General features: G+C 51.0%; 9 protein-coding genes across 11 annotated transcripts; 4 read left to right on the top strand and 5 right to left on the bottom strand.

The window, feature by feature from the left end:
- Positions 1-34: 34 nt before the first annotated feature.
- LOC108024000 (transport and Golgi organization protein 2) lies at positions 35-3,553 on the bottom strand. Of its 2 annotated transcripts, none has more exons than XM_017093740.3 (4): positions 3,022-3,553; positions 2,234-2,356; positions 1,797-2,079; positions 35-624 (listed from the first exon to the last, which is right to left on the bottom strand). In XM_017093740.3, the coding sequence occupies exons 1-4, from the start codon at positions 3,161-3,163 to the stop codon at positions 168-170; spliced, it is 1,005 nt and encodes a 334-aa protein (XP_016949229.1). In that variant the 5' UTR covers positions 3,164-3,553; the 3' UTR covers positions 35-167. The 2 variants fall into 2 exon arrangements, with proteins under 2 accessions (XP_016949229.1, XP_016949230.1); XM_017093741.3 differs by having other exon boundaries at positions 1,797-1,926; positions 3,022-3,552.
- Positions 3,554-4,107: 554 nt separating this feature from the next.
- Positions 4,108-7,323, top strand: LOC108024019 (uncharacterized transmembrane protein DDB_G0289901). Its single transcript, XM_017093780.3, has 2 exons — positions 4,108-4,852; positions 5,203-7,323. Exons 1-2 carry the CDS (start codon positions 4,548-4,550, stop codon positions 6,197-6,199), a joined length of 1,302 nt encoding a protein of 433 aa, XP_016949269.1. The 5' UTR covers positions 4,108-4,547; the 3' UTR covers positions 6,200-7,323.
- On the bottom strand, positions 7,285-8,338 carry LOC108023905 (selenoprotein BthD). Its single transcript, XM_017093589.3, has 2 exons — positions 8,181-8,338; positions 7,285-8,122 (listed from the first exon to the last, which is right to left on the bottom strand). The coding sequence occupies exons 1-2, from the start codon at positions 8,292-8,294 to the stop codon at positions 7,472-7,474; spliced, it is 765 nt and encodes a 254-aa protein (XP_016949078.3). The 5' UTR covers positions 8,295-8,338; the 3' UTR covers positions 7,285-7,471.
- A 49-nt stretch (positions 8,339-8,387) lies between these two features.
- On the top strand, positions 8,388-10,964 carry LOC108024049 (myosin-11). Its single transcript, XM_017093826.3, has 4 exons — positions 8,388-8,561; positions 8,627-8,689; positions 8,753-9,227; positions 9,286-10,964. Exons 1-4 carry the CDS (start codon positions 8,476-8,478, stop codon positions 10,777-10,779), a joined length of 2,118 nt encoding a protein of 705 aa, XP_016949315.1. The 5' UTR covers positions 8,388-8,475; the 3' UTR covers positions 10,780-10,964.
- A 412-nt stretch (positions 10,965-11,376) lies between these two features.
- LOC108023925 (uncharacterized) lies at positions 11,377-12,856 on the bottom strand. 2 transcript variants are annotated; one of them, XM_050890522.1, is made up of 3 exons: positions 12,728-12,856; positions 12,154-12,423; positions 11,377-12,063 (listed from the first exon to the last, which is right to left on the bottom strand). In XM_050890522.1, the coding sequence occupies exons 2-3, from the start codon at positions 12,174-12,176 to the stop codon at positions 11,757-11,759; spliced, it is 330 nt and encodes a 109-aa protein (XP_050746479.1). In that variant the 5' UTR covers positions 12,177-12,423; positions 12,728-12,856; the 3' UTR covers positions 11,377-11,756. The 2 variants fall into 2 exon arrangements, with proteins under 2 accessions (XP_050746479.1, XP_050746481.1); XM_050890524.1 differs by having other exon boundaries at positions 12,154-12,349; positions 12,728-12,826.
- A 298-nt stretch (positions 12,857-13,154) lies between these two features.
- LOC108024036 (cdc42 homolog) lies at positions 13,155-15,951 on the top strand. The gene is made up of 3 exons (XM_017093810.3): positions 13,155-13,320; positions 14,119-14,451; positions 14,512-15,951. The coding sequence occupies exons 2-3, from the start codon at positions 14,164-14,166 to the stop codon at positions 14,797-14,799; spliced, it is 576 nt and encodes a 191-aa protein (XP_016949299.1). The 5' UTR covers positions 13,155-13,320; positions 14,119-14,163; the 3' UTR covers positions 14,800-15,951.
- Positions 15,952-16,358: 407 nt separating this feature from the next.
- LOC108023920 (probable tRNA N6-adenosine threonylcarbamoyltransferase, mitochondrial) lies at positions 16,359-17,736 on the bottom strand. The gene is made up of 2 exons (XM_017093605.3): positions 17,518-17,736; positions 16,359-17,459 (listed from the first exon to the last, which is right to left on the bottom strand). Exons 1-2 carry the CDS (start codon positions 17,706-17,708, stop codon positions 16,421-16,423), a joined length of 1,230 nt encoding a protein of 409 aa, XP_016949094.1. The 5' UTR covers positions 17,709-17,736; the 3' UTR covers positions 16,359-16,420.
- Positions 17,737-18,126: 390 nt separating this feature from the next.
- Positions 18,127-20,584, bottom strand: LOC108024048 (Golgi resident protein GCP60). Its single transcript, XM_017093825.3, has 4 exons — positions 20,300-20,584; positions 19,805-20,232; positions 19,149-19,610; positions 18,127-19,090 (listed from the first exon to the last, which is right to left on the bottom strand). Exons 1-4 carry the CDS (start codon positions 20,454-20,456, stop codon positions 18,671-18,673), a joined length of 1,467 nt encoding a protein of 488 aa, XP_016949314.1. The 5' UTR covers positions 20,457-20,584; the 3' UTR covers positions 18,127-18,670.
- Positions 20,585-21,385: 801 nt separating this feature from the next.
- LOC108024011 (probable RNA-binding protein CG14230) lies at positions 21,386-23,510 on the top strand. The gene is made up of 4 exons (XM_017093769.3): positions 21,386-21,669; positions 21,733-22,022; positions 22,091-23,183; positions 23,245-23,510. Exons 1-4 carry the CDS (start codon positions 21,492-21,494, stop codon positions 23,409-23,411), a joined length of 1,728 nt encoding a protein of 575 aa, XP_016949258.1. The 5' UTR covers positions 21,386-21,491; the 3' UTR covers positions 23,412-23,510.
- Positions 23,511-23,557: the final 47 nt, after the last annotated feature.

The raw sequence follows: 23,557 nt of genomic DNA, 5'->3' as shown, positions 1-23,557 counted from the left end.
ATAACTTCTCGTCGGAATTTGAATATACATCATGTACTGTAGTAAAATATCTATGACTATTTATTATCGTAAATGCCAGAGTCAAAATACATATTAGTGGAACAAAAAAGATCCTGATATATGAGCCTTAAAGCGAGTTAGTCTCAGATCGACCCCGCTCTCCGTGGTCAAATGCTCTGTTGAAAGTCCTTTTCGATGTGCGTCCTGCTCCACTCGCCCTGGGGATCCACGCCGGCCATGGTCTCCTCAATGAAGTGCATCTTGTCGTGGCTGTCCACCAGGATGACGGTGTGCGTCCGGCTGCCATAGGCGTGGTCTGCGATGTGGACATTCAGGGCACTCAGTCCCTCGCCCCAGTTGGGCGCCCGCCTCTTCAGCTCGGCGTCCGGCCAGAACTTGTGCTTGTTCCGGAGCAGCTGCATCAGGCGGGCGGACAGGGTCTGCACACTGGAGCCGCCGTGCTCCCTCACTATCGCCTCGAACTCCTGCTGGCCGTGGCGCACCTTCTCGAAGGGCGTGTGGGGCAGGCTGTTGCCGAAGCCGTAGCACTCGCCGTTCCGGAACTCCTCCAGCGTGGGCGGCACGTTGCTCAGCAGCTCCACGCGGGCGGGCAGGGATGGAGATCTATTATGATGTGATATTAGCATTTATTAGCTTTGTTTTTAGTTCATAATATCATTATCATCAAGGCGGGCGGGTAAAAAGGTCTTTTAAAATGGAGTAACAGAAATTATAAGCTTTGTTCTTTAATGCAGGCATGTAGATTTTTTTTTAATTTTAAATTAATTATTTATTAATTTGACTTTTGAGTTCATATAAACTCAAACAAAAGAAACTCAAAGTGTTTTTTATCTGCTTTCGTCGAGTTAAGAAAGTGTTATTTATGACAAGTAATCGCCGAATTTATGGCATCCATAAATTGGTATTATTGGTGCTTTTATATTTAATCAAAATAAAACAAATAGTATACCAAACTGACGACATCTTTAGAAAAATTCAAGCAAATTGTAAAAGCCACTCTTTTCTATAAAACAGTTTTTTAATATACGTTTTCTAAGTAATTTTTCATTAAATACGTTTTTAGAAAGATACTTAAATATACATATATACCAAGGTCCCAAGTTCAATACCCAATTGCAATTTAACCTTTTTTTTAGTCAATTAATACATAATATTTTAATAATATACAATTTTTTGACTTAATTTATAAGGACCATGGACCATGTTCAATATCCACTGCTTCTCTGCCCTTTTTAAATTCTTTGAGTGTAATATTAATATTTTGAAGTTAAAAGATTTTTTGGATAAATTTATAATAAAACCCACTGCTGCCCTGACATTTTAATATAAAAAAAATTGAAATTTGATATATAAAATGTTTGAAAATTTTATAAAAATATTTTGATGTTTAATATTTTTTTTTTATTAAATATAAGGGAAGGTCAAGTTCAATACCTACTGCTGCCTTTTGAAATTTTTATATTTTAATATAGAAAATTTTGTGAAATTTTTGTATAAATATTTTAACGTTTAAAATTTGTTTCTCTTAATGTATATAGCCACTACTATGCTTGCTTTTCGAAACTTTTCTAGTTTAACATATAAAATGTTGGAATTTGAAATTTTTTATGTAAATTTGTAAGAAGGTCAGGTTCAATACCCACTGCTGCCCTTGTCTTTCTAAATTATGCATAAACTATTGATATTTGGACTCGAAGTCACCCGAATTTGCATTTCTTTATAATTTCTTGAACAGTTTAAATGGATTGGAGGGCATAGGGGACCGGCAGACTCACCCAATCTCGATGGAAACGAAGTTAAAGGCACTGTACTTGGTGCAGTCCTTGAGCAGTGAGCGGTTGTAGTTCCGGATGCTGTGCTCCTCGTCCGCCCGGGCGACGAAGTCCGCCACGATCATGCCGCGCCCTAGTAAGAAAGGTTCGTTATTCGACTGCCCCTTACTCGGATTCAGATGCGGGTTCGGATGACTGTTGTTGTTGGAGGTGGTGGGCTTGGGGCAAGGGTTAGTGCCGGCGCTGTTGCTGTTGTGATTATGCGGTTGCAAAATGTTCTTGTGCGCTTCAAAACGAAAACAGAAACGAAGAAAGTTGTTTTTTTTTTTCTCTTGTCGCATTTGTGAAAGTTTTAGTTCGGGCCAAATGGATGGGGGGTGTGCGTGTGTGTCTGTGGGTCTTGGTTAGTGAGTGGCCTAAATGGCTCGAATGGCGTTTACCGACTGCATCGCGGGGCTTGGGCTCGCCGGTCAGGTTGAGCAGGGCGCCCACCTTGAAGAAGCCCGCGGAGTGGCCGATGGCCAGCCAGGTGCCGCCCTCGCGTCCCGGCTCCAGGTCGATTCCTGCAACGGAAGAGGGGATAGTTTTTAGTATACCATTAAAAAATATTGTACTCTTTGTTGAATTTGAGTGCAGGTGATATAGTATTGGGTTGTTGGCCTTTCCAACTGAGAGTAAATAAATAAAGTGTGGGGTTTTTAAGTACTACAATAGAGTCCAACCACTATTATTTCTTTGGTTATAATGTATATTAAAATATTTGAATTATGATATATTATGATAACCTTAATATATATGTACTATTCCAATTTATTAGACTTTTAAAGCACTCTCGATAGTGTATAGTGATAGAATTATAGAATTTTAAGTGATTGAAAGTAGACTGATTTTTTTCCTGTGCTACCTATAATAGAATGTTTCTTGTTCTCAAGTATAAATATAAAAAAAGCCCTGTAAAATGTTAAAAAAAATATCCAAAAGTGAAAAGAACAATAAAAAACTATAATATTGTTTACCTATAGCTTGTTATATCATTTAATTGGTTGTTTATGGGAATATACAAGAGATGATAAACATAGGAAGATAAAAAATATACATGGATGATTCCAAGATCAGCTAGGATCTTAAAGAAATTTCAAAAACCCATAGTAACCACAAGAGTTTGGGTGAAAATCAGAAAGGTCTTCGGTTATGATATTGAAGCTCCCTCCAATAGGGGATCACTTACCCCCGTAGACATGCTCGGCATTCGCCCACTTGGCCGCCGTCTGCGTGGCCCGGGCGAAGAACTCGTCCCGATTGCTGGCCAGGATTAGCTTGTAGCCACCCGCCTGCGGATTCGAGTCCGCGCAGAAGAAAATCACGCACATCCCGAACACTGTATGTCGGGCTGAAGACGATGCGAGGTGCTCGGAAGTCGGCGGCCAACTGGGGATCCACGGACTCGACTTCAATCTCGTCGAGGTGCTGGCATCCAAGTCCCCTTTGTTGCTTTGTGGCAGTGGCTCCGCGCGGGCTTTATCACCAAGCTAACCCACAGCTGATATGATACACAGTCTTATCCGTTGTTTGCGGGCGGGCTAATCTAGATCGGTTGGCAGATGGCTTGGGCTGGGCTCGTCGGGTGTTTTGTGCGGATCGGGCCTCTGTTGCTCGTCTATTTACGTGCCAAAAACAGCCTTTAATCGCGAACAAAGCAGTATTTTCATTAATTTCGAAGGCTTGTTTTGGTTTCACTTTTTGTTTTACTTTTCTGGCGTTGCCAGCTGACGGGAATCGATAGGAAATCGTTAACCCTCTGCTGCCCTGCGGTAGGAGCTTTTATCTTCTCGGAAAGGTGACCCAAAACGAAAATCCATAGCCCATAACCTGAGTAGAGGATAAAGCTAGGGCCAGTTTGGATTCGTAATAATTTAATAATTGCATTTCTTAAGGGAACGTAAGCTAACTTTATTTTTTTTTTAATTTGATCCCTTGCTATAAAAGTTTTATTTCCCCAAAGTCATGGGTTAACATTTTAAACATATTATTTTTTTGCCACAAGAGTCCATTTGGAAGCAAGAACGAAGGCCAATTGGAATGCAACAAATTTAAGAATGTATGAAATGCAGTTCAAAAAATTAAAATTGTATCAAACTGCCTGCAACTCTTTAAATTTCAACGCCAAATTCAAATTTTTATGGAAGAAAAACGACAAGGTGTGTGTCCTCGCTGTGCCAGGTTGGTGCCACTGCTGGGCCAGGAGAGTGTCCCCGCTAAGCCTCCGACCTTCCGGTGTGACCGTTTGCGCACCACTCTCGGCCTATCGATAGTTCGTTCGCCAGCGCGGTCACACTGCAGAGCAGTACTAAAATCGACGTTAACATTTCTGATCAATTAAACTATAGAAAAACCCGGCCGCAGATCGCACACCGAGCGTACCGCCCTCGCCACGCCCACAGCCGCCCCCGCCGCCACGCCCCCTGGCGCGGGTCACATCGACAGAGAGCCTCAGCGCGCGCGTGTGTGTGTGCCCAAGGAGAGGAAGAAGACGAAGAAGAAAAAAAAACAGGCAGGCGAAAAGCGATAAGAAACGGAATACACTGGAAGAAAAGAGCTGCGATAAGAGCGGGGCGAGCGGAAGTAGCCAAGATTCTGGGATGGATTAGTGGGCACAGCGGGACCTCGAGCTCAGCCAACAGTGGGATAAGCAGGCACCAGGACCTGGATCGGCAACGGGAACCGGAACGGAGCGAGGGCCAGCCAGCAGCAGCCATGTCCTCGGCCGTGAACATCCAGATCGTCTCCATGCCGAACCTGGCCAAGATCGAGAGCTATCTGAAGGATGTCAGCTACCGGGAGACGATCGAGTACAGCGCCAACTTCAACACGCGCCTGTGCATCGAGCGCCGCCTCCGGCTGCCCTTCCTCGATCCGCAGACGGGCGTCGCCCAGAACCACTCGCAACTGTTCCTGGACAAGCGCCAGCGGATGCCCGGCTTCCGGCAGGGCCAGATCTACACGTATCCGGCGGCCCGCTGGCGGAAGAGCCGCCGCCAGTACTTGAGCAAGATGTACAGGTGAGGATTGCCCGGGAACCCGTGGGCTACAGCGGGGATTCGCTGTATTTCGGTGATGCTTTATTATGTTTGGTTGTCAAGTTACCCAGGGAATGGGCAAGCACGAGCATTCCGTTCGAAGCACGGGTTATATCACCCACATATCATTTTGGGTTACGGCTGGGAACAGAAAATATAGCGGAGTTATGGCGGTGGCAGGTTGTCATCCTGGTTATAAATTGTTATTATGAGTAATTGACTTTGATTCCGGTTGGTCTAAAGTACTTATTTCAGTAGTTACCTTTGTGCATCCACCATTAAGCTGCGCTCCTTGACCACCCATACTAATATACACTTTTCCCCACCCGCAGTCGCTTTCCGGAGCGCCCCTTCCAGGCGCTACGCAAGGAGCACGAGGCTCTGGTGGCCAGCGGTGTGAATCTGGGCCTGAGCAGCCTGCCCAGCGGCGTGGGCCCCCTGCCCGGCAGCAATAGCCTGGCCAGCAGTTCCTCCCTGACGCTCAACATGCTCACCGGCGGCGGAGCAGCGCCCGCGGTTCTGGGCTCCCTGCACAGCGACACTGCCCACGATTTCAATGGGGCCTTCAGCATGGAGGAGTCCAGCTCGCTGGGTGCCGCCGGCGGTGACACATCCGACAGCAAGGACAGCCAACAGCAGCAGCACCAGCAACAACAGCACCAGCAGCAGCAGGCCGTCAAGGAGGAGCAGCTGCCCAAGGAGTGGTTCTACGATGACATGGACATGAACGATGTGGACTCGCTGGAGGAGCCCAAGTCGCCGGCGGACGATGAGTACGACTATGATCCGCGCTACGGGAACAAGAAGCGGCGCAAGCGACGGCCCGGCAAGCGGGCTGGCGACTCCGGTGGCGGCGGCGGTGGAGGCGGCGCCGGTGGCGGTGGCAATTCCGGCGGCAGCTCCAGCTCGAGGCGGCGCAGTGCCGCGGTCAGGTCGCGCATCACCACGACGGACGCGGCGCTGGACGCCTCGCTGGAGGCCATCGAGTCCGGTGAGAGCGTGCCGGGCAGCAATGGCGGCCCAGTCGCCGGCGGTGGCATCCTCAGCGGCAGTCTGGCAGCCGGTTTGGCAGGTGCATCCGCAGCCGGCGGCGTTGGTGGTGGAGCAGGAGGCGGCGGAGGATCGGGAGCCTCGGCCAACAGCCGGCGATCCCGGGGAGCGGGAACACGCGGCCGACGACGGGCCAAGGGACCGGCCGGCGCCGCTGGAGGCGACCCGTCGAGTCCCGGCATGGTCATCGAGCCGCCATCCTTCGAGAGTGCCGCCGCCGCGGTGGGCGTGGTCGAGGACGCGAACGCCCACCTGCGCAACTATCGGAAGTATCTGTAACCGCTCTTTCGACGCCACCATCTCGTCGTGTAACCAATCAAACCCCTGTTTTCGCATTGTTTTACCCCCCGCCTACCGACCGTGCACCCATTCGCGCCTGATTTAAAGCTACTCCATGGACTTCAGTTGACCCGCGACAGCAGAAAGAACCGAAAACAGAAATGAAAGTGTAAGGAAGAGAATCAAATACCATTGTGGACCAGGAACCGAAACAGGATAAGGATCAGGATCACGATCAGAACCGCGCGTCAGGCCGTAGCCAATACAATTCCAATGTTTCGCCTCTCTTAACTCTTAACTCTGTTCCCATAGCCAATTGATTGTTGTTTTTTGAACTACCCGGGCACGGGCGAACTTCGCCGGCGGAAAACTGGCGAGTGCCTGTCTGGGACCAGTATTCGGGGACACCTTGCCACTCTCCCAGGCGGTAATGGGCGATCCTAAGCCATTGCGTCGGGGGAAGAGTGTGTCCCTGAGTGGTTTCCACTGTTCGTTCCCAGTTTTCTGCCGGGCAGTTCGCCCGTCCACACGATTGTATTGTACATTGTGTATGCGAGTGTACAGGCACTGCACCTACTATATATTTACGTGCGTTATGTTAGCGACTCTACTTAAGGCCCGTCCCCCGGGGGACCGGCTCCGCACCTAATCGCAATCTCTCGGTTTCCCTTCGCTGCATGTCCTGTGCAAACCACTTTCTCCGCTGTCCCGCGACCCCCGCACATATTATATTCAATTTTTATTTAACCAAACGTTTAGTTGAAAGGAAGACGACACTTCAAATTGTAATCTATTTAGGCAAGTGGTAGGGTATCTCTAGCATGTAGAAGAAGCTAAAAACAATTTCGTAAAACCAAAATTTTTTCTCTAGAATCATAATTCTTAAGCTGGGCTGAAGAGACGAAAAACAAATTTCTAGCTGAGGAATGGATAAGGATAAAAGCAAAACAAAGATCAAAAAGGGAAAAACTCAAAAAAAAGTTATGTACATTTTGGAAGAATCGAGTCCACAAAATTTTAACAGACGAGAGGCAAAAATCAGACAAAAGCTAAGACCCACAAGAGGAGGCAAAAAAAAATGGAAATAGGTTTCTAAGATGTTTTAATATATTTTGTAATAACAATTGGGCCAGGTGTTTTTTCTCGTAGGGCTGGCACCCAAAGGAACCCACCAGCAAAGGCAGGGGGGGTCTCAACGACCGGTTCCTCGAGAGGATTTGCCGGTCATCGGTCATAGGGCTCTATTGCCAGTGGGATTTCTGGGACTCGCCACTACTTTCGGCGCTTGGCGGCGCCCGAAGACTCGTCCGTGGAGGATCTGGTGGTGCGCTTGCGGTTCTGGCTGCTTTGGGCTGGCTCTTCACCGGTTTCTGGCCGGGATTTCGCTGGCTTAGTGGGCTTCTTCGGGGCTTTCGACTGTCTCTTCGTTTGGAGCGGCGCCTGGGATTGTTGGGAGTCCTCCGATGGCTCCTCCAACTTCTGGTCTTCCTGGGGCTCACTTGGCTGCTCCTTGTCAGGCTTACCAACTACATCTTGCTTGGCCTCCGCCTGCTTTTGCGAACCAGAAGCCCTGTTCTCCTCCGACTCCGGCTCGCCGCCCAGAATCCCGCTGATCCGCTTGTACACCTCCTCCGCCGTGGGAAACTTGAGAGCACGTGGTGGCCCCCGCTTTAGGCCCGACCAAAGCGGCACCAGCTCCTGCTTCCCCTGACCCGGTCGCAGATCCAGCTCGAAGGCGCCGCGCCGTGGTGCTCCGGACGCATTCAGCCGCAGCTGAAGTCGGGGAAGACCACGCTCCTGCAGGGCGGCGTGCAGCTCCTCCGCCCGGCGACGGAAGACTCGTCAGGAGCGGCAGTGCTCCACGAAGAGCGCCGGCTCGTTGGCATCCAGCTCTTCGGCCACATCCCCCGGGGCGGCTGGCTCCTGGCAAAGGTGGATGAAGTGGTCAAACCATGGGGAGCACACAGTAAAAGTAAGTTACCTCTGCTTTTTTGGTCCGTTTCGGCGGCATCTTCAGTCTGGAAATTTTTTGGAGAATTGCGCGCTTTTCGCACAGTGTTACCAGATGGTGGAGTGTCCTAGCACACACATACATACATTCCCGATAAGTACCTTCCAGTGCCGCCGGAGGGCGCCAGCAGCTCTCAAAACCCCATCACTAGAAACTATCGCCTATCGATTGTCACGACTTGAAGGGGAAGCCAACGCGCGCCATTTTCTAAACAAAATATTTGATAGACTTAATTAAGCACTCTCGGCTTGCAATTTCAACCAAAATGTCGCAGTACATGCCTCGTCGCACCAGCGAGTTCCGCGGCAAGGCGCTGGAGGAGCGCGGCACCGCCGACAAGCGACAAACCAGGTGAGTGATCCTCGCCAGCACCAGAAGCCACACAAAGGCTATGACCAATTGCATTCTCTACGCAGGGCCACAAAGCGCAGCGTAGCCTCGCACACGCCCTCCTCCAGCCAGGTGGTGGCTCCCAGAAGGTGGGTACACACAAGCCATACGCTAAGCCCCCCCAAATAATGCACCACGCCAATCCTCTGCAGACCCTCCGCATCGCGTCTGCCGCAGCCCCTGAACCTGGAGCGGGATCGCTTCACCCAGATGAGTGTGACGCCCAAGCACGGCTCCCGGCCCATGTCCGTTGCCTCGCGTGTGTCGCAGTCGCAGAACCTGGAGCGAGATGGACCATCGTCCCAAGTGACGCCCAAGCATGGCCACCGGCCGGCGCCCTTCACCGCCGAGCGCCCTGTGGCCCCGCACTCGGACAAGAAGTGGGTGGCGGAGCGGGCTCAGCAGATACTCGGCTATCTGCAGGACATCAATGACAGCATGGCCACCACGCTGCCCATCTCGGATTTGTTCTACCGCGCCGGCGGACTGCGGCACATGACCATCAAGCAGTTCGTGGCCATCCTCAACTTCCTGTTCCACCACATCTGGCGGAACAAGGTGACCGTGGGCCAGAACCACGTCGAGGACATCACAAGCGCCATGCAGAAGCTGCAGTACCCCTACCAGGTGAGGGATCTATCTTTGCTTATAGTCCATAACTACCAAATGTATCGTAACTTCTTAGGTGAACAAATCCTGGCTGGTTTCGCCCACCACCTCGCACTCCTTCGGCCATGTCATCGTGCTGCTGGACTTCCTCATGGACTTCGTGCCCTCCTCGGAAGAGTCGTTCCTGGACTTTCCCTTCACGGAGACCACAGAGCAGCCCAGCTCGTATCTGCATAGCGTGCACTGCGAAACGATGGCCACCATAACCACCACCACCGCCCAGATGCAGGCCGTACAGCTGGACGAGGAGGTCAACGCCCTGCTCTTCGCCGAGACGAGCAAATGCATTGACCTGTGGGATAAGGAGCTCAGCGAGGAGGAGGCCAAGCTACAGGCGGACACCAGGGATAAGCTGATAGCCAAGAAGTGCGATCTGCCGGACCGCCAGGCGCTGGACCAGGTGATCGACGATCTGAGGGCGAAGCTGCAGCAGCTGGAGGATAGGCTGCAGCATCCCAGCGATGGCAGCAAGCCGGAGCAACTCGAGCACCTCGCCAGGGAGCAGAAGCAGCTCGCCCAACAGCTGGCCGACAGCCAGGAGGAGCTGAAGCAGCAGCAGATCCTCTGCGATAAACTGGCCGCCCAGGCCGAGGAGAAGCAGGCCAATCTCCGCCAGCAAATTAAGTACGAGCAGCGCCTGGAGCAGGTGGTCAGCGGCCAGAAGTACACGGCGCAGCAACTGAATACGCTGCAGCTGCAGAGCAACGACGTGGAGAACTACTCCAAGGCCTACGAGCGCCAGGTGAAGGAGGTGTCTGACCTGGAGCTCCACCTGCAGGTCATGCTGTCGCGGGCCAAGCAAAAGCTCTTGGACTGCGTCGAGGCCTTCAACTCGCATGCCCACCACCTGGCCGGGGATCCCGCTGTGGGCGGCCTAATGAAGCGCAGCGGTGATCAGCAGTTCGACCTCACGCTGCCATTCAATCCCAAGCCCGAGGACATCTCCAAGCGCGTTCAGTGTCTCGATCTGCTGAACAATCTTCTCCAGCAACAGCGGCAGCGGAATGTCGAGCGGCGTCAGATGCTGGATCAGCAGGTGAACAAGGCGAAGTGCGACTTCCTGAAGCTGGACGCGGAGGTGGCCAACTTGGAGTCGCGCCTACAGGCACAAAAGCATCTCCTGGCCAAGGTGGAGGCGGGCTATCGCACCAAGTGCGACATGATAACACAGCACCGGCAGCAGCTGGCCGAGGATCGGTGTGAGCAAATCGCCCGGCTGGAGGAGCTGGAGAAGCGGCAGCAGGAGGCGGAGGCGCAGCTCCAGGAGAGCGTGCAGAAAAACGAAGACCTGCTGGCCGGCGCCGAGCTGCTTCAGGAGGAGGACCACAAGGCCCGCCATGCCCGTCTCGACGAGTGCGAGCTGAAGCTGGCCGAGGCCGAGAAGGAGCTGCAGGCCCTGGACTCCAAGCTCACCGTGAGCCGGGCCCAGCTGGAGGCGGACGAGCAGAAGGTGTACGCCAATCCGCTGCCCTCCTTTGAGCCCGTCTTGCAGGCCTTCAAGAGGCGCTGAGCCACTGCTCCCTGCTCTTGAAAGTAAAGAAGTTCCTGAAGTTCAGCTCGAAGATCAAGCGAGTAGGGTTACTCCATTGGTTTATATGATTGTAAACTTTGTCTGAAATGTTGTTGTTGAGTATGTATTTATTAAAATCTATTTATAGTGTTCTTTTTCTTTTAAATAAATCCCTAAGAACATTAGTTTTTAAGGGCTATCCGCTTATTTATTGATCAGCATCGAACTCAACTTAAAAGCTATCTTAAGGTACTCAAGATAAATGCAGCTAATGTGGTTTTAAAGCTCTGAATATGAACAATTTTTTATAGATAACCCTCGGTTCGCTTAAATATGTTTATAATAAGTTATTAAATGTAATATGTAGGTATTATCGAGAGCGAGCCAATTTTAAAACTCAGAAAGGGGCCACGTTCTATGTTCATAGATGGTGAACCACTTGCAAGGACACCCAGGTGGTTGCTTCTCAGGTCGCTGTAGCTTCATCTTCCGCCTCCAGCGATGCGGAAAGGCCCCAATCCGACACCAAGCTCCCAGAAGCCATCGTTCTCCGCCTGTCGGGCGCCCAAAGCGATGGCAACAATGAAAATCAGTTGGTTCTTAGAGTATTCTTAGCATAACTATACGTATGTAATTACATTTTGGGTTTGGTTTTCGGGGGCGGGGGATACAAATGTGCATGTGCGTGCTTGGGGAAGTCTTGGCTCGATCTCTGTTAGTACTATGTGTCTGCATCCGAGGCGATGCCAAAATGCTTTGCAAGTAAACAATGCTTATCACACAAACGCCAGTGCCGAGGGTCTCGTCTCTCCAGCTCCGTGGACACACTAGGACGAACGGACGCGACTACGGGCTACGTAACTAGGACTACAGAGTGTTGTGGTGGCGGCGGTGGCGGAGAGCTCGGTTGGCACTTGAATGGCGGTGCCCGGAGTGCGAATCCAGGCGGCTGCCGGCTGATGGCCACTGGCCACCGGCTAATGGCTGCTCCGCTTGATGCGCTCGACGTGCAGGTCGTAGAGCATTTTGTTCTTCTCGTAGTAGAAGGGATTCTGCTCGGCGCCCAGTTCCGGATTGTACTCGTAGCCGGCGGCCTCGGGGCCACCAGGGCAACCGCCGGGGGCACCACCTCCGCCTCCTCCTCCTCCTCCTCCTGGCAGGGGCGGAATACTGCAGCTGCTGCTGCTGCTACTGTTGCCGTCGTCGTAGTTCAGGTGCAGGTTGTTGATGCGCTTCGAGAGGGGCGTCGATTCGCAGGGCAGGTCGTCCTCCCGGCTGCGCTTCCTGTGGGGGATTGAGGGGATTCGGAAGGGTGAGATTGGTGTTCCTTGTGCCTGGCCTGGCGTGGCCTGGGCCCTGACCTGACCGACTAACCGTGTCTTCAAGAATCCAGCCATTCCGGTTCCGGGGCCAGCGAGTTGGATCTTCCGTTTGGCTTGGATTTGGATTGACTTATTGTCTATTGTTTTGTTCCTTCCTGCTATTCTCGCCACTCTTGTCAGGCGGCGATCGATAGTATCGATGGATCGATAACATTCGGTACTTCAGCTTTGGGAAGCTCTGTCAGGGGCTTTTATATACCAAACAATTACTTATCAGTATTACGGCTTGATATTCCCAGTACTTTTAAAAAATGTATACGTTCTTAAAAAAGAATAAGTTATACGAAATTAGTAGTCAAATTTCAAATTGTTTTGTTTTAAACAATTATTTGCCATTTTTAGTGAAATTTCAATCAATTTAAAGTTCAATATTTTTAGCTTAGCCTTTCTAAGCCAAAAAATGTAATTGCTATTAATAAATACCATTTACAAGTATCACTTGTGGCCCTTCGGGGTCGCTTTGTTTCTTAAATATTATGCAAGTCAGCATAGATTTTGAAATCTATAGTAGCTTCGTTGTGACACATTGGTCAGAAATATAGCCTGTCAATAAGTTTAAAAAATACCTCAAAAAGAACTCTGCCAGCGCCTGGGAGTACTCCGAAAATTTCTACTTATTATGTGATAAGCAGTTAGTAGCTTACATTTTTTTTATTTGATTATAACAAATGGTAGAATATCCAATAACAACCAAAAGTGTAATGAAAATAAAAGAACATATACTGATATGCCAATGCTAAGGTAGTATTATCTATCTACCAAAAATACCAAATATACCATCTGGGAATGGCACTCTGGCCAGTCATGGGGCAGCATAATTTTCCTCTCTCCGCATTCCAATCCAAAATTAGGCACTGCATTTCGAATGGATATTAACTCCGCTCCAGACGAATATTTAGACATATAGCCACTCCTATAGCCCCAAATTAATACCAAAAATACCAGCTCGGCGAGCCGGCTGGGGGCACTGCCGCCGGGTGGCAACGCCGCGCTAGTCACTCGCACGCAAACAGCTCGCTGGAGAGAGAGAACACGAACACACAAAAGGAAATAGTAGTTTTCCGTACGTACGAATACGAATACGAATCGAATCGAGCCCAGCCCAGAAAAGCGGAAAACCCGGAACGGACTCGCCAGCGGTTGCAAATCTCCATAAACTGTGAGTAGAAAGGGTGCCCGATCGCACGGGGCACAAAGAACTGCGGCGGAGCCCAGAATTACCCCGAGAAAAGTGAATGAAAACGGAGCGAAATGTCGATGACGGGCCTGCCTCTGTGTTGTGTGTGTGTGTGTGTGTGTGTACGTGCGTGTGTGGGTCGTGCGCCAGTGTGCGTGTGTGATAAATAATTGGTTCCAAATTTCATTAGTTTTTAGCCAGCTAAAGGCCATTATTATCTGTCCGCAAATGCTAATTGCAGGGGAAAGCGGGTAAACAAAGGCAGCTGACTGGGCGGCCCGGTCCCGTGACCAAGCCAGGAGGCACAAATAATAGTAATAGTGCAGCAAAAACTGCATTTCTCGAGCAAGTGAACACGCACTGCACACGCACACTGCCGCAGGCCGCCCTACTCGCTCTGCGTGCGTGTGTGTGCCTGTGTTGGTGTGTGTCCAATCAGAATTTTCTGATGCCCGTCCGGCTTATCTGTGTGCGCATTTGCCTTCCGTTCTTTTCGCTCTTTTCGTTCTTTCTTCGGCTTGAGTCATCGTCGCCCCGGCCTGCCCAGCTATGTGCGCTGCTCCGCATAGGGCAGATAATAGATAATGGATAGTGGATGGTAGATAACAGGGGCCGCGGCGGCGAACGGCCACACTGGCAGGAGCAGGGTCAGGGGCAGGGGCGGCGGCGGGGACAGCAGGACATGACCGCACCCCAGTCCGGCAACCCCGTCCGCTCTGGCTTCGCCTCCATTGTGACTAACCCTAGTAGTAATCGGCGAACCACCAACCTCATTCGCAGGAGTCACTAGCCAGCCCCTCTGCACACAGCAGCAGCAGCAGCAGCATGCAAACCATCAAGTGCGTGGTCGTCGGCGACGGAGCCGTGGGCAAGACCTGCCTGCTCATCTCGTACACAACCAACAAGTTCCCCTCGGAGTACGTGCCCACGGTGTTCGACAACTATGCGGTCACCGTGATGATCGGCGGCGAGCCCTACACACTGGGCCTGTTCGATACGGCCGGCCAGGAGGACTACGATCGACTGCGTCCGCTCTCCTATCCGCAGACGGATGTCTTCCTCGTCTGCTTCTCTGTGGTCAGTCCCAGTTCCTTTGAGAACGTCAAGGAGAAGGTGAGTCCCGTCTATCTCTTAGTGGTTTCTATCGATGTAACCCCTGTTCCTCCCCCCCAGTGGGTGCCCGAGATCACACACCATTGCCAAAAGACGCCGTTCCTGCTGGTGGGCACACAGATCGATTTGCGCGACGAGACCAGCACGCTGGAGAAGCTGGCCAAGAACAAGCAGAAGCCCATCACCATGGAGCAGGGCGAGAAGCTGGCCAAGGAGCTGAAGGCCGTCAAGTACGTGGAGTGCTCGGCCTTGACACAGAAGGGCCTGAAAAATGTATTCGACGAGGCCATACTGGCCGCCCTGGAGCCGCCAGAGCCGACAAAGAAAAGGAAGTGCAAATTCTTATAATTCCCCAACAACACCTCGCCCCTCGCCCCCACACGATGATGTATCCCCTTCAATCTGGCTTTCTACTATCGCAACGACTCCTCCCCAGCCTCCCCCGGAAAGAAGCGGAGAAGCGTTCAGTATGCATACCACTGTGGGTGTGGGCATATGTTTTCACTTCTCCAGGAGCGCCCAGTCCAGCCCAGTACTCCAGAAGCCCCTCTGTCCCTCTCTCTCCCTCTCTCCCCATCTCTGTCTTTCTGTGTCAGTAGTGTCCGTGCTCCTGCCCGGGAGCCACCTTTGGCCTGGTTTTTAATCGGTTTTTACGTCGCTTTTAACTCGGGGACCGTCTTCCGCCCCTCAACACTCCAGCGCCAAGCCCGGCCCACAGCCGGCAGTCCAGTCCCAGCCAAGCGAAGCAAAGCAAACGCCTTCATCCCCGCTCGCATTCTTGTTTTTGGCGCAATCTTCTTATTAAGTGCAGAGAGAAAACACAATATCAATATAGCGAAAACAAATTATTTATATATATTTCTTTATATATATATACAAGCAGTAGGGAGGAGACAACCAGATATAAAGTTATTATAAAGAAAACAATCCAGAGCAAGCGAAAAGTGAGGAAGTCGATATACAGTCCCAGGAGCAGCGTGGAAGGACAGGCAAGGGCGTCGCAGTCGAGGATTATATAAAATATTTATGATTTATGATTTATGATAGCCGATGGCGCAACGGCGCAATGTTCGGACAGCGCAGGCAGGAGGGAATTCGCTGGCATGCAAATATGAAAGTGAAGCTTATTATGTAATAAAAGTAAGAGTATTGAAATACGATTAAAGGTAATTAAAAGAACTAGGCGTTGCATCCACAAACACACACAGACACACATCTGAAGTCTACAATCTATATATGAATATATAAAAATATATATTTAAATATGTGTAATCCATAAAGTATAACAATAAAACAAACGGCGACAGCAAGAGAAATTTGTATTGTAGTTCAGTAAAAACAAGCAGAAAACAACAGAGATGAGAAAATACGAACTAATGCATTTTTTAATATTTTTATATGTATACATTATCAATTTTTACATTTTTTTTCTAGACCTTAGTGATTTAACATTATTGATTTCAGATAATATCTTATAATAAAACGAAATCCAAAACGAAAGCATTATTTTCTCTGTGAGCAAAGGAGGAAGGCAAGGAGCTGTTAGCAAGGGTAACAACTTGGCAGTCCGGAAATTCCGATCTCTAAAAGTGTATGCAAATGACTTTTCAACTTACAGTCTTTTTGTGACTAATATTTCAAGTAACTACTACACTAAGGACTGGAAATGGTGAGGGATACAACATTATTTCATTATAATTTATTGGAACAATAATGTACAACCATTTAGGTGATCAAAAATCAACGGATCGTTAGTCAACCGATATTAAAGAGAACATTTAATGGGTTTCCAGCACTTTTGCCTAAGACACAAGTTAATGACTACAATCCATTCTCTGGCTTAATTAAGTACTTTCCAAATGGATTTGTAATCAAGCCAGTGACAATTGAAGGCCTCTCCATAGCGCTAAACAATAATAATTTTATTTTTATTTAAGAAACTCCAGCTCTAACTTCTCATAAGGCATCATCAGCCCAGTGGCTGGATCCACTTGCACTTGAGGGCCGCCGCGGCGACAGCCTCCTCGTGCGACGCCGCAAATCCCGCGCTGCCCTGGATCTCGATGCGGTCGTAGTCGAAGCGCAGGCTGCCCTCCTGGTCCTGCAGCAGCTGCTCCACGCCGTGCCAGGCGATCATCACGCCGTTGTCGGAGCAGTAGCGCTTGGACGGCCGGTAGCTCCGCCATCCGTACTGGGCGGCCAGGTGGGCGATATTGGCGTAGATGGCGTCGTTATTGGCCACCCCGCCGGACATGACCAGTGTGGGCGGGACGTCGCCAAAGAGCTGCTCCCTCAGGCAGTACTCGATGGCTCGCTGGGTACGGTGCATCAGGTGCCGGCTGACGGCGCGCAGCAGACCCGCGCAGAAGTCGCCGTAGTTGCTGATGACCCCATCCGGTGGCGTTCGCTCCAGCCGCTCACGTGTCCGGATGGCGCGGAAGGAGTTGTTCTTGATGCCGGCAAAGCTAAAGCTGCAGTTGCGCTGCTGGGCAAGCGGCAGCGGAAAGTCGTAGGCTTGCGGATCACTGGCCAGCTGGGCGGCGTGCTCGATGGCCCTGCCGCCGTTCCACAGGCGGTACTCGGGCAGGATGTGCAGGCGCAGACGGCGTCCGATCTTGTCGAAGGCCTCGCCGGGCGCATCGTCCAGCGTTTGGCCAAGGAGGTTGAGGCGACCGGGTCCGTGGACCACCACCAGCTGGCAGTGACCGCCGCTGGCCAGCAGGCAGAGGAACGGGAAGGGGATCTGCCCTGGATGCTCCATGCGGGCCTGCAGGGCATGCGCCTCCATGTGGTGGACGGGCAGCAGGGGCTTCTGCAGGCGGCGGGCCAGGTGCCGGGCGAAGCGCAGGCCCACCAGCAGGCTCAGGGGCAGCCCGGGACGCGTGGTCACCGCAATGGCCGCCAGCTCCTCCGGCTCCAGCCGAGCCTCCGCTAGACAGCGCTCAAAGGCAGACTCGATGCGGGCGCGGTGCAGGTCCTGGGCCCTGGGCGGAATGATGCCGCCGTACCTGCAATGGTCTGGTCAATCTCCGATTCGATTCTGGAGGACTGCTTGCCGGCACTCACCGCGTGTGGAACTCCTGCTGGGACTCCAGCACATTCGCCCTCACCCGGCCGGCGGTGTCCACGACGGCGATGCCCGTGTCGTCGCAAGAGGTCTCGATGCCCAGGACACAGCTGAGCCGGCGTTTGAGCCCAGCTCCGAGAGCTGTTCCCACTGGAGTCCCATTGCCGGCTAAACACCTGAGTGCATGCATAATAACATTAGGGTGGGTGAAACAGCAAGCAATCGGTGCTATCGGTACATTTAGCTATCGATGTATCGCTTTAAAATACCTTATCAGGAGTTTTTGGTATTTTCTTACATTTTTGCGGTATTTTCACTTGCTTATATTAAAATTCCAGTACTTTTTAGAAAATTGATTTAAACTATTTTGGAAAATGTTTCAAATGCCAAACAAACAAATTACATTTTTTCAGACTCATTTTAATTTTTTCCGTCGGTACTAGAGAATATTCACTTAAAAACTCCTAAATTCGGATATTAAACAAAGAAAAAAAAATCTAAAACTTTAACCCAAAACTTTCTTATAAAAAATGTATGACGAAGAAATGACCGTTGAAGTTATAACATTCATTTTAATTTTTTTTTATCAGTACTAGAGAATATTTACTAAAAACCTCCTAAATTCGGATATCAAACAAAGAATTAAGAACAATTTAAAATCGTCAAATTGTCTTTAAAAAATGTATGTCCAAGAAATAACCGCTGATTTTAGAACATACAAACTGATAATGCTATAATCTTTTCCGACAACTTTATAAATGCAGCTTGCCTTTAATGGTTGATTAAGGAATGGGATTAAGTACATAGGTGTTGTTAACCTCTGCTAGGTATTGTAAAAAGGGGTTATTTACAGCTGTTATGTTGTCGGTTTATTATTCTCAAAATGAATTTTGGACTTGTCTTTGTCGGCTACAACTAAATAATAAATAATATGGGTTTTACTCAGGAAGTGCCACCCGCCGACTCGCAGGGAAGGTGGTCCGTTCCGTCGGTTGTTTTGCCCGGAGATGCATCCACGTACACGTTACACCAAAACCAAAGCCCACACGCACACGCACATACAGATAGTTCCGGACTTGCACATTAGCCGCACAGAGTCGTACACAGATAGGATTCATCTAAGTTAGTGGATATTAAATACAATTTGGCCTCTTAGCGCTCATAGTAGACGCGGTAGTACAGGGTCTTGGAGCGCCAGATGCTGTAGCTGTTGTCGAACTTCAGCAGGTAGACGCCCTCGCCGGGGTAGGAGTGGGAGCCCACGTACACCTCGTTGTAGCACTCCCGCCGGTAGATGGGCACGATAATGGAAATGGGAGCTTTGGGCGGGGCAGTCGGGTTGCTGACCGCACCGCGCTCCTGCGACAGCGAGCCCGACTCCAGGTCCTCGGTGGTGGACAGGTAGTCCTCGTCCACGCAGTCCTCATCCTCGTCGGAGTCGCTCACGTGCACGGTCACCTCGTTGGTCACCGGCTTGGCCCACTCGAAGTAGATGCCGAAGCCGATGTCGTAGCTGTCCGTGGCGAACTCCCAGAAGATGCACTTCCCGTTCATGTTGGTGGGCACACGGACCTGTGAATGGCCGGAATCATGATTCGCGCTTTTCCAAGTGGCTGAAATGCAAACTCACCGTCACCGTGTCGCCGTGTCCGATGGTAATGACGCCGTCGCCATCGCCCGCAGACACCTCAGTCTTGAACTGTTCGATGTCAGGACGCGTCCAGATCTTCGCCGGGCAGATCATGACATAGTCGTCGTACTCCTCCTCGCCCAGCTGCTCATGCACGGCATGACCCTCAGCCTGCTCGGCATGACTGCGCTGCTCCTCCGACTCCTGCTGCTGCTGGGCGTCGATCTCACCGAGCTTTAGGCCCTCCATGGCGCTGGGCAAGTCCGTACTGCTGTTGTTGTTATTGCCGGGGGCATTGTCCTCCTGCTGTTGGCCCTTCTCCTCTGCGTTCTGCATCTGGAGCTGATTCTGGTTCTGCAGATGGAGCTGCTGCATGTACTGGTGGTAGTGCTCCCGCTGCAGCTGGTGAATGAGCACGGCCTGTTGCTCGGGATTGCCCGGGAACTGCTTCTCGGCGTACAGCTGCGAAGGGAGTAAGTGAAGGGTGAGTGACAAGGACACGTCAGTGGGCAACTACCCGATAACTGGGTCATGACCCCCATTCAATGGCAGGGAACTCAGCAATTAGCATGAATTATTGAGCGTCACAACAGGTGCAAAGGGGCCAGCGTGTCTGGTGGACAACAAAACAAAAAATCGATGGACTGTCTGTCTACCTTGAACTGCTGGTACGTCTGCTTGTTGAGGGCGTCCTGCAGCTGGCGGCGCTGCAGCTCCTCCTTGTAGCCCTCCTCGAGCAGCTCCTGCTGGGCGTTCGCCTGCCGCTCGCGCGCCTCCTTCTCCAGCTCCATGAGGCGCAGCTCCTTGCGCAGCGTCTCGTCACGGTCCTGCCGCACGGCCTCGATGTACGGCCGAAAGGCGCTGCACATGGTGTCCAGCAGGTCGACGAACCCCTCCATCGCCTGCTCCCGGGTGATCTCGCCAAGCAGCTGCCAGTGCTGCTGGCGGTCGCGACCGATCACATCCAGGACGCCCAGCGCGGGAGCCCGGCTGGTGTTAAAGGGACCCAAGGCGGCCTGCTGCTTGAAGGCGATCAGCTTCAGGTTGTCCTCGTACGACAGGTGAATGGCCTTGCCGGAGTTCCCTGTGGGTGGGAAGGGGGTGAGATTACGTGGGCAGGAATGGTCGGGCAGCCGAGGACGGTCACTCACTCTTGTAGAACGTGAATGCCAGGCGGTAGAGCTCGGTCAGGGGAAAGCCCCACTTCTCCGCCGACGGAGGCGCCGCCGTGTCCGCCATCTGTGCCGCTCCGCTGCTGCTGCCGCCGCCGCCGCTTGTCCCGCTCATCCCGCTTGTCCCGCTCGCCATGCTGCCGTCGCTTGTGGTCTATTCCACGCTCGCTGGCCCGCAAACTTTTCGCACAAAACAAAACAAAATAATAGAATGAACTGTGACGTAGAGTTGTCAGACTATCGTTGGCACTATCGATACTTCGGATGCACCATCAATGAATTGAGCACAGTGTCGATAGTTTTGCCAACACATTTAATACGGGTATTTCCTAAGCGGCTTGAACAAAAAGTTAGGGTATTCCCCAAACTGTTCAATTGCTGAATTGGCCAGGCCTCTTTGTTGACTTATGGGAAATCAGATTTTGTCAACTTATTTCATAAAAGACAGCACCTACTTTTTATTCTAGTATAACATTTACTTTCAAATACAAGTTTTTATAGTATTCAAAGCTTAGCTTACTGAAACCTTTTGACATTTAAAATAACAATTTACATATTTTAATATCAGCTACTTTTAACAAACAATTTTCAATAACTCAGCCAAATCAAGACGTATGGCTTCAGGGTGACAATGGTTTAAAAATTATGTTCGAAATTCCTTTTATTCCGTTTATTTTTTTGACGCATCCAAAACACGGATTTTTAGCGGGAAACCCGGATTCAGAAAGAGATTCACCTTTTGTCACAAAAAATATCTTTCTTACTGGTTTTTTAAATCAAGGCGTACAGCAAAAGAACGTTTTTTATTTAAAAATTTGTACTTAAATATTTTTAAGTCTTTATGCCAAGTTTGGTAGCTAAACTATGAGCCAATAAGGTATGTCATTAATAGTTATTACCCAATGTACACTTACTTTGGTTTGCTTTAAATATTAAAAAGATGTAATATCACATTTATTAGTTTTACACATTTTTAAAATTATCCATCCAGTTGTTAAAGAATACCCTTAGTTTTAATTACCAGCGCGATAGAATCGATACTTTTGATAGAAACACCATGCAATTATCGACCGCTAACCATCTCTATTGTTGTGGCCCGGAATTTGGATTTCACACGTGCCGTGGAATCGAGTTGTTTTCTGTGCATAGACTACCGAAAACGCACCTGACGATGGCCAGCACTCGGTTCTTCTTGGCGGATCTGCCGGACAGGACCGTGGAGTCGGACCTGCGCAGCCTGTTCCAGGACTACGGCTATGTGGAGCATGTGGATCTGAAGCGGAAGGAGCAGGATGGGGCCACCAAGGTGATTGCCTTCGTCACCCTGCAGACGGACGATGCCCAGTACTGTGAGTTGGCCAGATGATCAGTGAGAGTGAGAACCATGGGTTAGCCACAACTTAACTTTGCAGGCGTCAACGAGCTCAAATGGCAGAAGCTGTACGGCGAGAAGCTGCGTGTGTCCCTGGCCAGGGAGTCTTTTCTGGATCGACTGAAGCGGGAGCGCGAGGAGAACGAGCGGCGGGAGCAGGGCGAGCCAGCCGAGACCGAGGTGTTCACGGAGAAGTCCCAGCTACTGGCCCAGAGCAACCAGAACAAGCGCAGGGTTTTCGGCGAGGACGAGGAGATCGGTGATGATGAGGTGTCTGCAGATCTGCTGATCACCAAGAAGCGCGCCGCCCACTCCATGCAAAACGGCCGGGTAGGCACCTGCTCAAGGAACCCCCTCAAACCCTTGCCAATCCTAACCGCATTCCTCGCCTCTTTCAGATTGTCATCCAGCAGGAGTTCGACGCTAAGCCACTGCACGTCATCGAACAGCACCGCAAGCCAGCCAAACAGCAGGCGGACGCCAAGGTCAGCCAGGCGGAGCAGAAGCGCAAGGAGTCACTCAACAAGATGCGGCAGGGGCACCAGCAAAAGAAGTCGGCCATCCAGCAGGCGCTGTCTGCGATATCCGTGGAGGGCGGCCAGGCGAAGAGGATCAAGTTCAGCGACGCCGAGGAGGAGGAGGAGAACAAGCCCGCCCAGAAGTCCAAAAAGCAAAAACGCGATCTCTTCGAGGGCGACGACGATGAGGAGGAGGAGCAGATCGTCCTGCCGCAGCACAAGGGCAAGAAGGGCGAGCGTCTGGTGGAGATGCAGAGCAAACAGAGCATAGATCCCCGCTTTCGTATCACATCCAACTTTATCGACGAAGAGGAGGAGGAAGAGGAGGCCCCTGGAGATCAGCCGGAGGCGGAGGACAGTGAGCGCAAGTGGCAGATGAACATTCTGGAGCAGGTTGTGGGCCATAAGATTGACAATACCGATGGCAAGCCGGCGAAGAGCAAGAAAATGCTGCGCTTCGATCCGGCCAAGGAGGACCATCAGAAGCTAATGCGCCAAAAGCAGCCCAAGGAGGAGGAGACGCCCAAGGTCAAGGCCAAGGGCAAGGACAAGGACAAGGAGGTCAGCAAAACTCCAGATGCCCCGGCCCCCGTTTCTAAAGCGGCCTTCTACATGGTCACCGACACTCTGAAAGAATCCCTCAACACGCGCGGCGCGGGTTTCAGCCTGCTGGAAATGTTTGGCACCGCCCCAGACGAGGAGGTGGCCAAGCGCCAGGACCAATTGGAGAAGCTGGGCCAGGAAAAGATCCTGGTGGGCAAGGCCTCTGCCAGCAAGCTCGGCCTGTCGGCGCTCAATCCCTTTTCCTACGACTCCTCCGACAGCGAGGATGAGGTCAAACAGCCTGAGGAGCAGCACGAACCGGAGGTCAGCAAGGAGAACCAGGCCCAGCCAGTGAAGCAGTCCAAGCAGAAGAAGAGCAAAATCAAACTGGAGTCCTTCTTCATACCCAAAAACGATCCTCGGCTTAAGGGTAAGGCATAAATCAAAGATTATATGTGCTGCTTTCTCACTTTTTGCGCTGTTTCTTGCAGAGGGCGCCAAGTTCTTCAAGTCCGCGAAGGCGGAGGTGGACCAGGCCGAGTACGACCAGGTGAGGAATCGTCTGAAGCTGCTGATCAGCAACAAGATCGCCAAGACCAAGAAGAACCTGCCCAGCAAGAACATCAAAGAGCAGCGGAATAAGAAGGCGAAACACTGATACGCCTGTCCTGAAGCTCGGGCTAAACTCTAGACTCTAGTTGTAGGCTTTACCTCTGTAAAATAAACCACTTTTGTTTTTTTTTTTTCTTTAATCGTACATGTATTGATCTAGATTACAAAAAAAAAGTGAAATGATTGTGCTTA

This window comes from Drosophila biarmipes, chromosome X (genome assembly GCF_025231255.1).
Source record: "Drosophila biarmipes strain raj3 chromosome X, RU_DBia_V1.1, whole genome shotgun sequence".
In the NCBI taxonomy this organism is placed as follows: domain Eukaryota; kingdom Metazoa; phylum Arthropoda; class Insecta; order Diptera; family Drosophilidae; genus Drosophila; species Drosophila biarmipes.
Note: the sequence above shows the minus strand (reverse complement) of the source record. Positions and strands in the feature narration are given on the sequence as shown.

What these genes read in the sequence shown, in the direction of transcription:
- LOC108024048 (XM_017093825.3), bottom strand. Translation starts at nt 20,456, where the DNA reads ATGGCGAGCGGGACAAGCGGGATGAGCGGGACAAGCGGCGGCGGCGGC. An exon ending in GGCATTCACGTTCTACAAGA is followed by an intron (nt 20,233 to 20,299) that starts GTGAGTGACCGT and finishes TCCCACCCACAG; the next exon opens with GGAACTCCGGCAAGGCCATT. An exon ending in GACACGGCGACACGGTGACG is followed by an intron (nt 19,091 to 19,148) that starts GTGAGTTTGCAT and finishes GGCCATTCACAG; the next exon opens with GTCCGTGTGCCCACCAACAT.
- LOC108023920 (XM_017093605.3), bottom strand. Translation starts at nt 17,708, where the DNA reads ATGCATGCACTCAGGTGTTTAGCCGGCAATGGGACTCCAGTGGGAACA. An exon ending in CAGCAGGAGTTCCACACGCG is followed by an intron (nt 17,460 to 17,517) that starts GTGAGTGCCGGC and finishes AGACCATTGCAG; the next exon opens with GTACGGCGGCATCATTCCGC.
- LOC108024049 (XM_017093826.3), top strand. Translation starts at nt 8,476, where the DNA reads ATGTCGCAGTACATGCCTCGTCGCACCAGCGAGTTCCGCGGCAAGGCG. An exon ending in GCCGACAAGCGACAAACCAG is followed by an intron (nt 8,562 to 8,626) that starts GTGAGTGATCCT and finishes TTCTCTACGCAG; the next exon opens with GGCCACAAAGCGCAGCGTAG. An exon ending in CAGGTGGTGGCTCCCAGAAG is followed by an intron (nt 8,690 to 8,752) that starts GTGGGTACACAC and finishes AATCCTCTGCAG; the next exon opens with ACCCTCCGCATCGCGTCTGC.
- LOC108024011 (XM_017093769.3), top strand. Translation starts at nt 21,492, where the DNA reads ATGGCCAGCACTCGGTTCTTCTTGGCGGATCTGCCGGACAGGACCGTG. An exon ending in ACTCCATGCAAAACGGCCGG is followed by an intron (nt 22,023 to 22,090) that starts GTAGGCACCTGC and finishes CGCCTCTTTCAG; the next exon opens with ATTGTCATCCAGCAGGAGTT. An exon ending in AAACGATCCTCGGCTTAAGG is followed by an intron (nt 23,184 to 23,244) that starts GTAAGGCATAAA and finishes TGTTTCTTGCAG; the next exon opens with AGGGCGCCAAGTTCTTCAAG.
- LOC108024019 (XM_017093780.3), top strand. Translation starts at nt 4,548, where the DNA reads ATGTCCTCGGCCGTGAACATCCAGATCGTCTCCATGCCGAACCTGGCC. An exon ending in TACTTGAGCAAGATGTACAG is followed by an intron (nt 4,853 to 5,202) that starts GTGAGGATTGCC and finishes CCCCACCCGCAG; the next exon opens with TCGCTTTCCGGAGCGCCCCT.
- LOC108024000 (XM_017093740.3), bottom strand. Translation starts at nt 3,163, where the DNA reads ATGTGCGTGATTTTCTTCTGCGCGGACTCGAATCCGCAGGCGGGTGGC. An exon ending in TGCCGAGCATGTCTACGGGG is followed by an intron (nt 2,357 to 3,021) that starts GTAAGTGATCCC and finishes CTTCCGTTGCAG; the next exon opens with GAATCGACCTGGAGCCGGGA. An exon ending in CAAGCCCCGCGATGCAGTCG is followed by an intron (nt 2,080 to 2,233) that starts GTAAACGCCATT and finishes TTCGTTTTGAAG; the next exon opens with CGCACAAGAACATTTTGCAA.
- LOC108023925 (XM_050890522.1), bottom strand. Translation starts at nt 12,176, where the DNA reads ATGGCTGGATTCTTGAAGACACG. An exon ending in GCTGGATTCTTGAAGACACG is followed by an intron (nt 12,064 to 12,153) that starts GTTAGTCGGTCA and finishes AATCCCCCACAG; the next exon opens with GAAGCGCAGCCGGGAGGACG.
- LOC108024036 (XM_017093810.3), top strand. Translation starts at nt 14,164, where the DNA reads ATGCAAACCATCAAGTGCGTGGTCGTCGGCGACGGAGCCGTGGGCAAG. An exon ending in TTGAGAACGTCAAGGAGAAG is followed by an intron (nt 14,452 to 14,511) that starts GTGAGTCCCGTC and finishes CCTCCCCCCCAG; the next exon opens with TGGGTGCCCGAGATCACACA.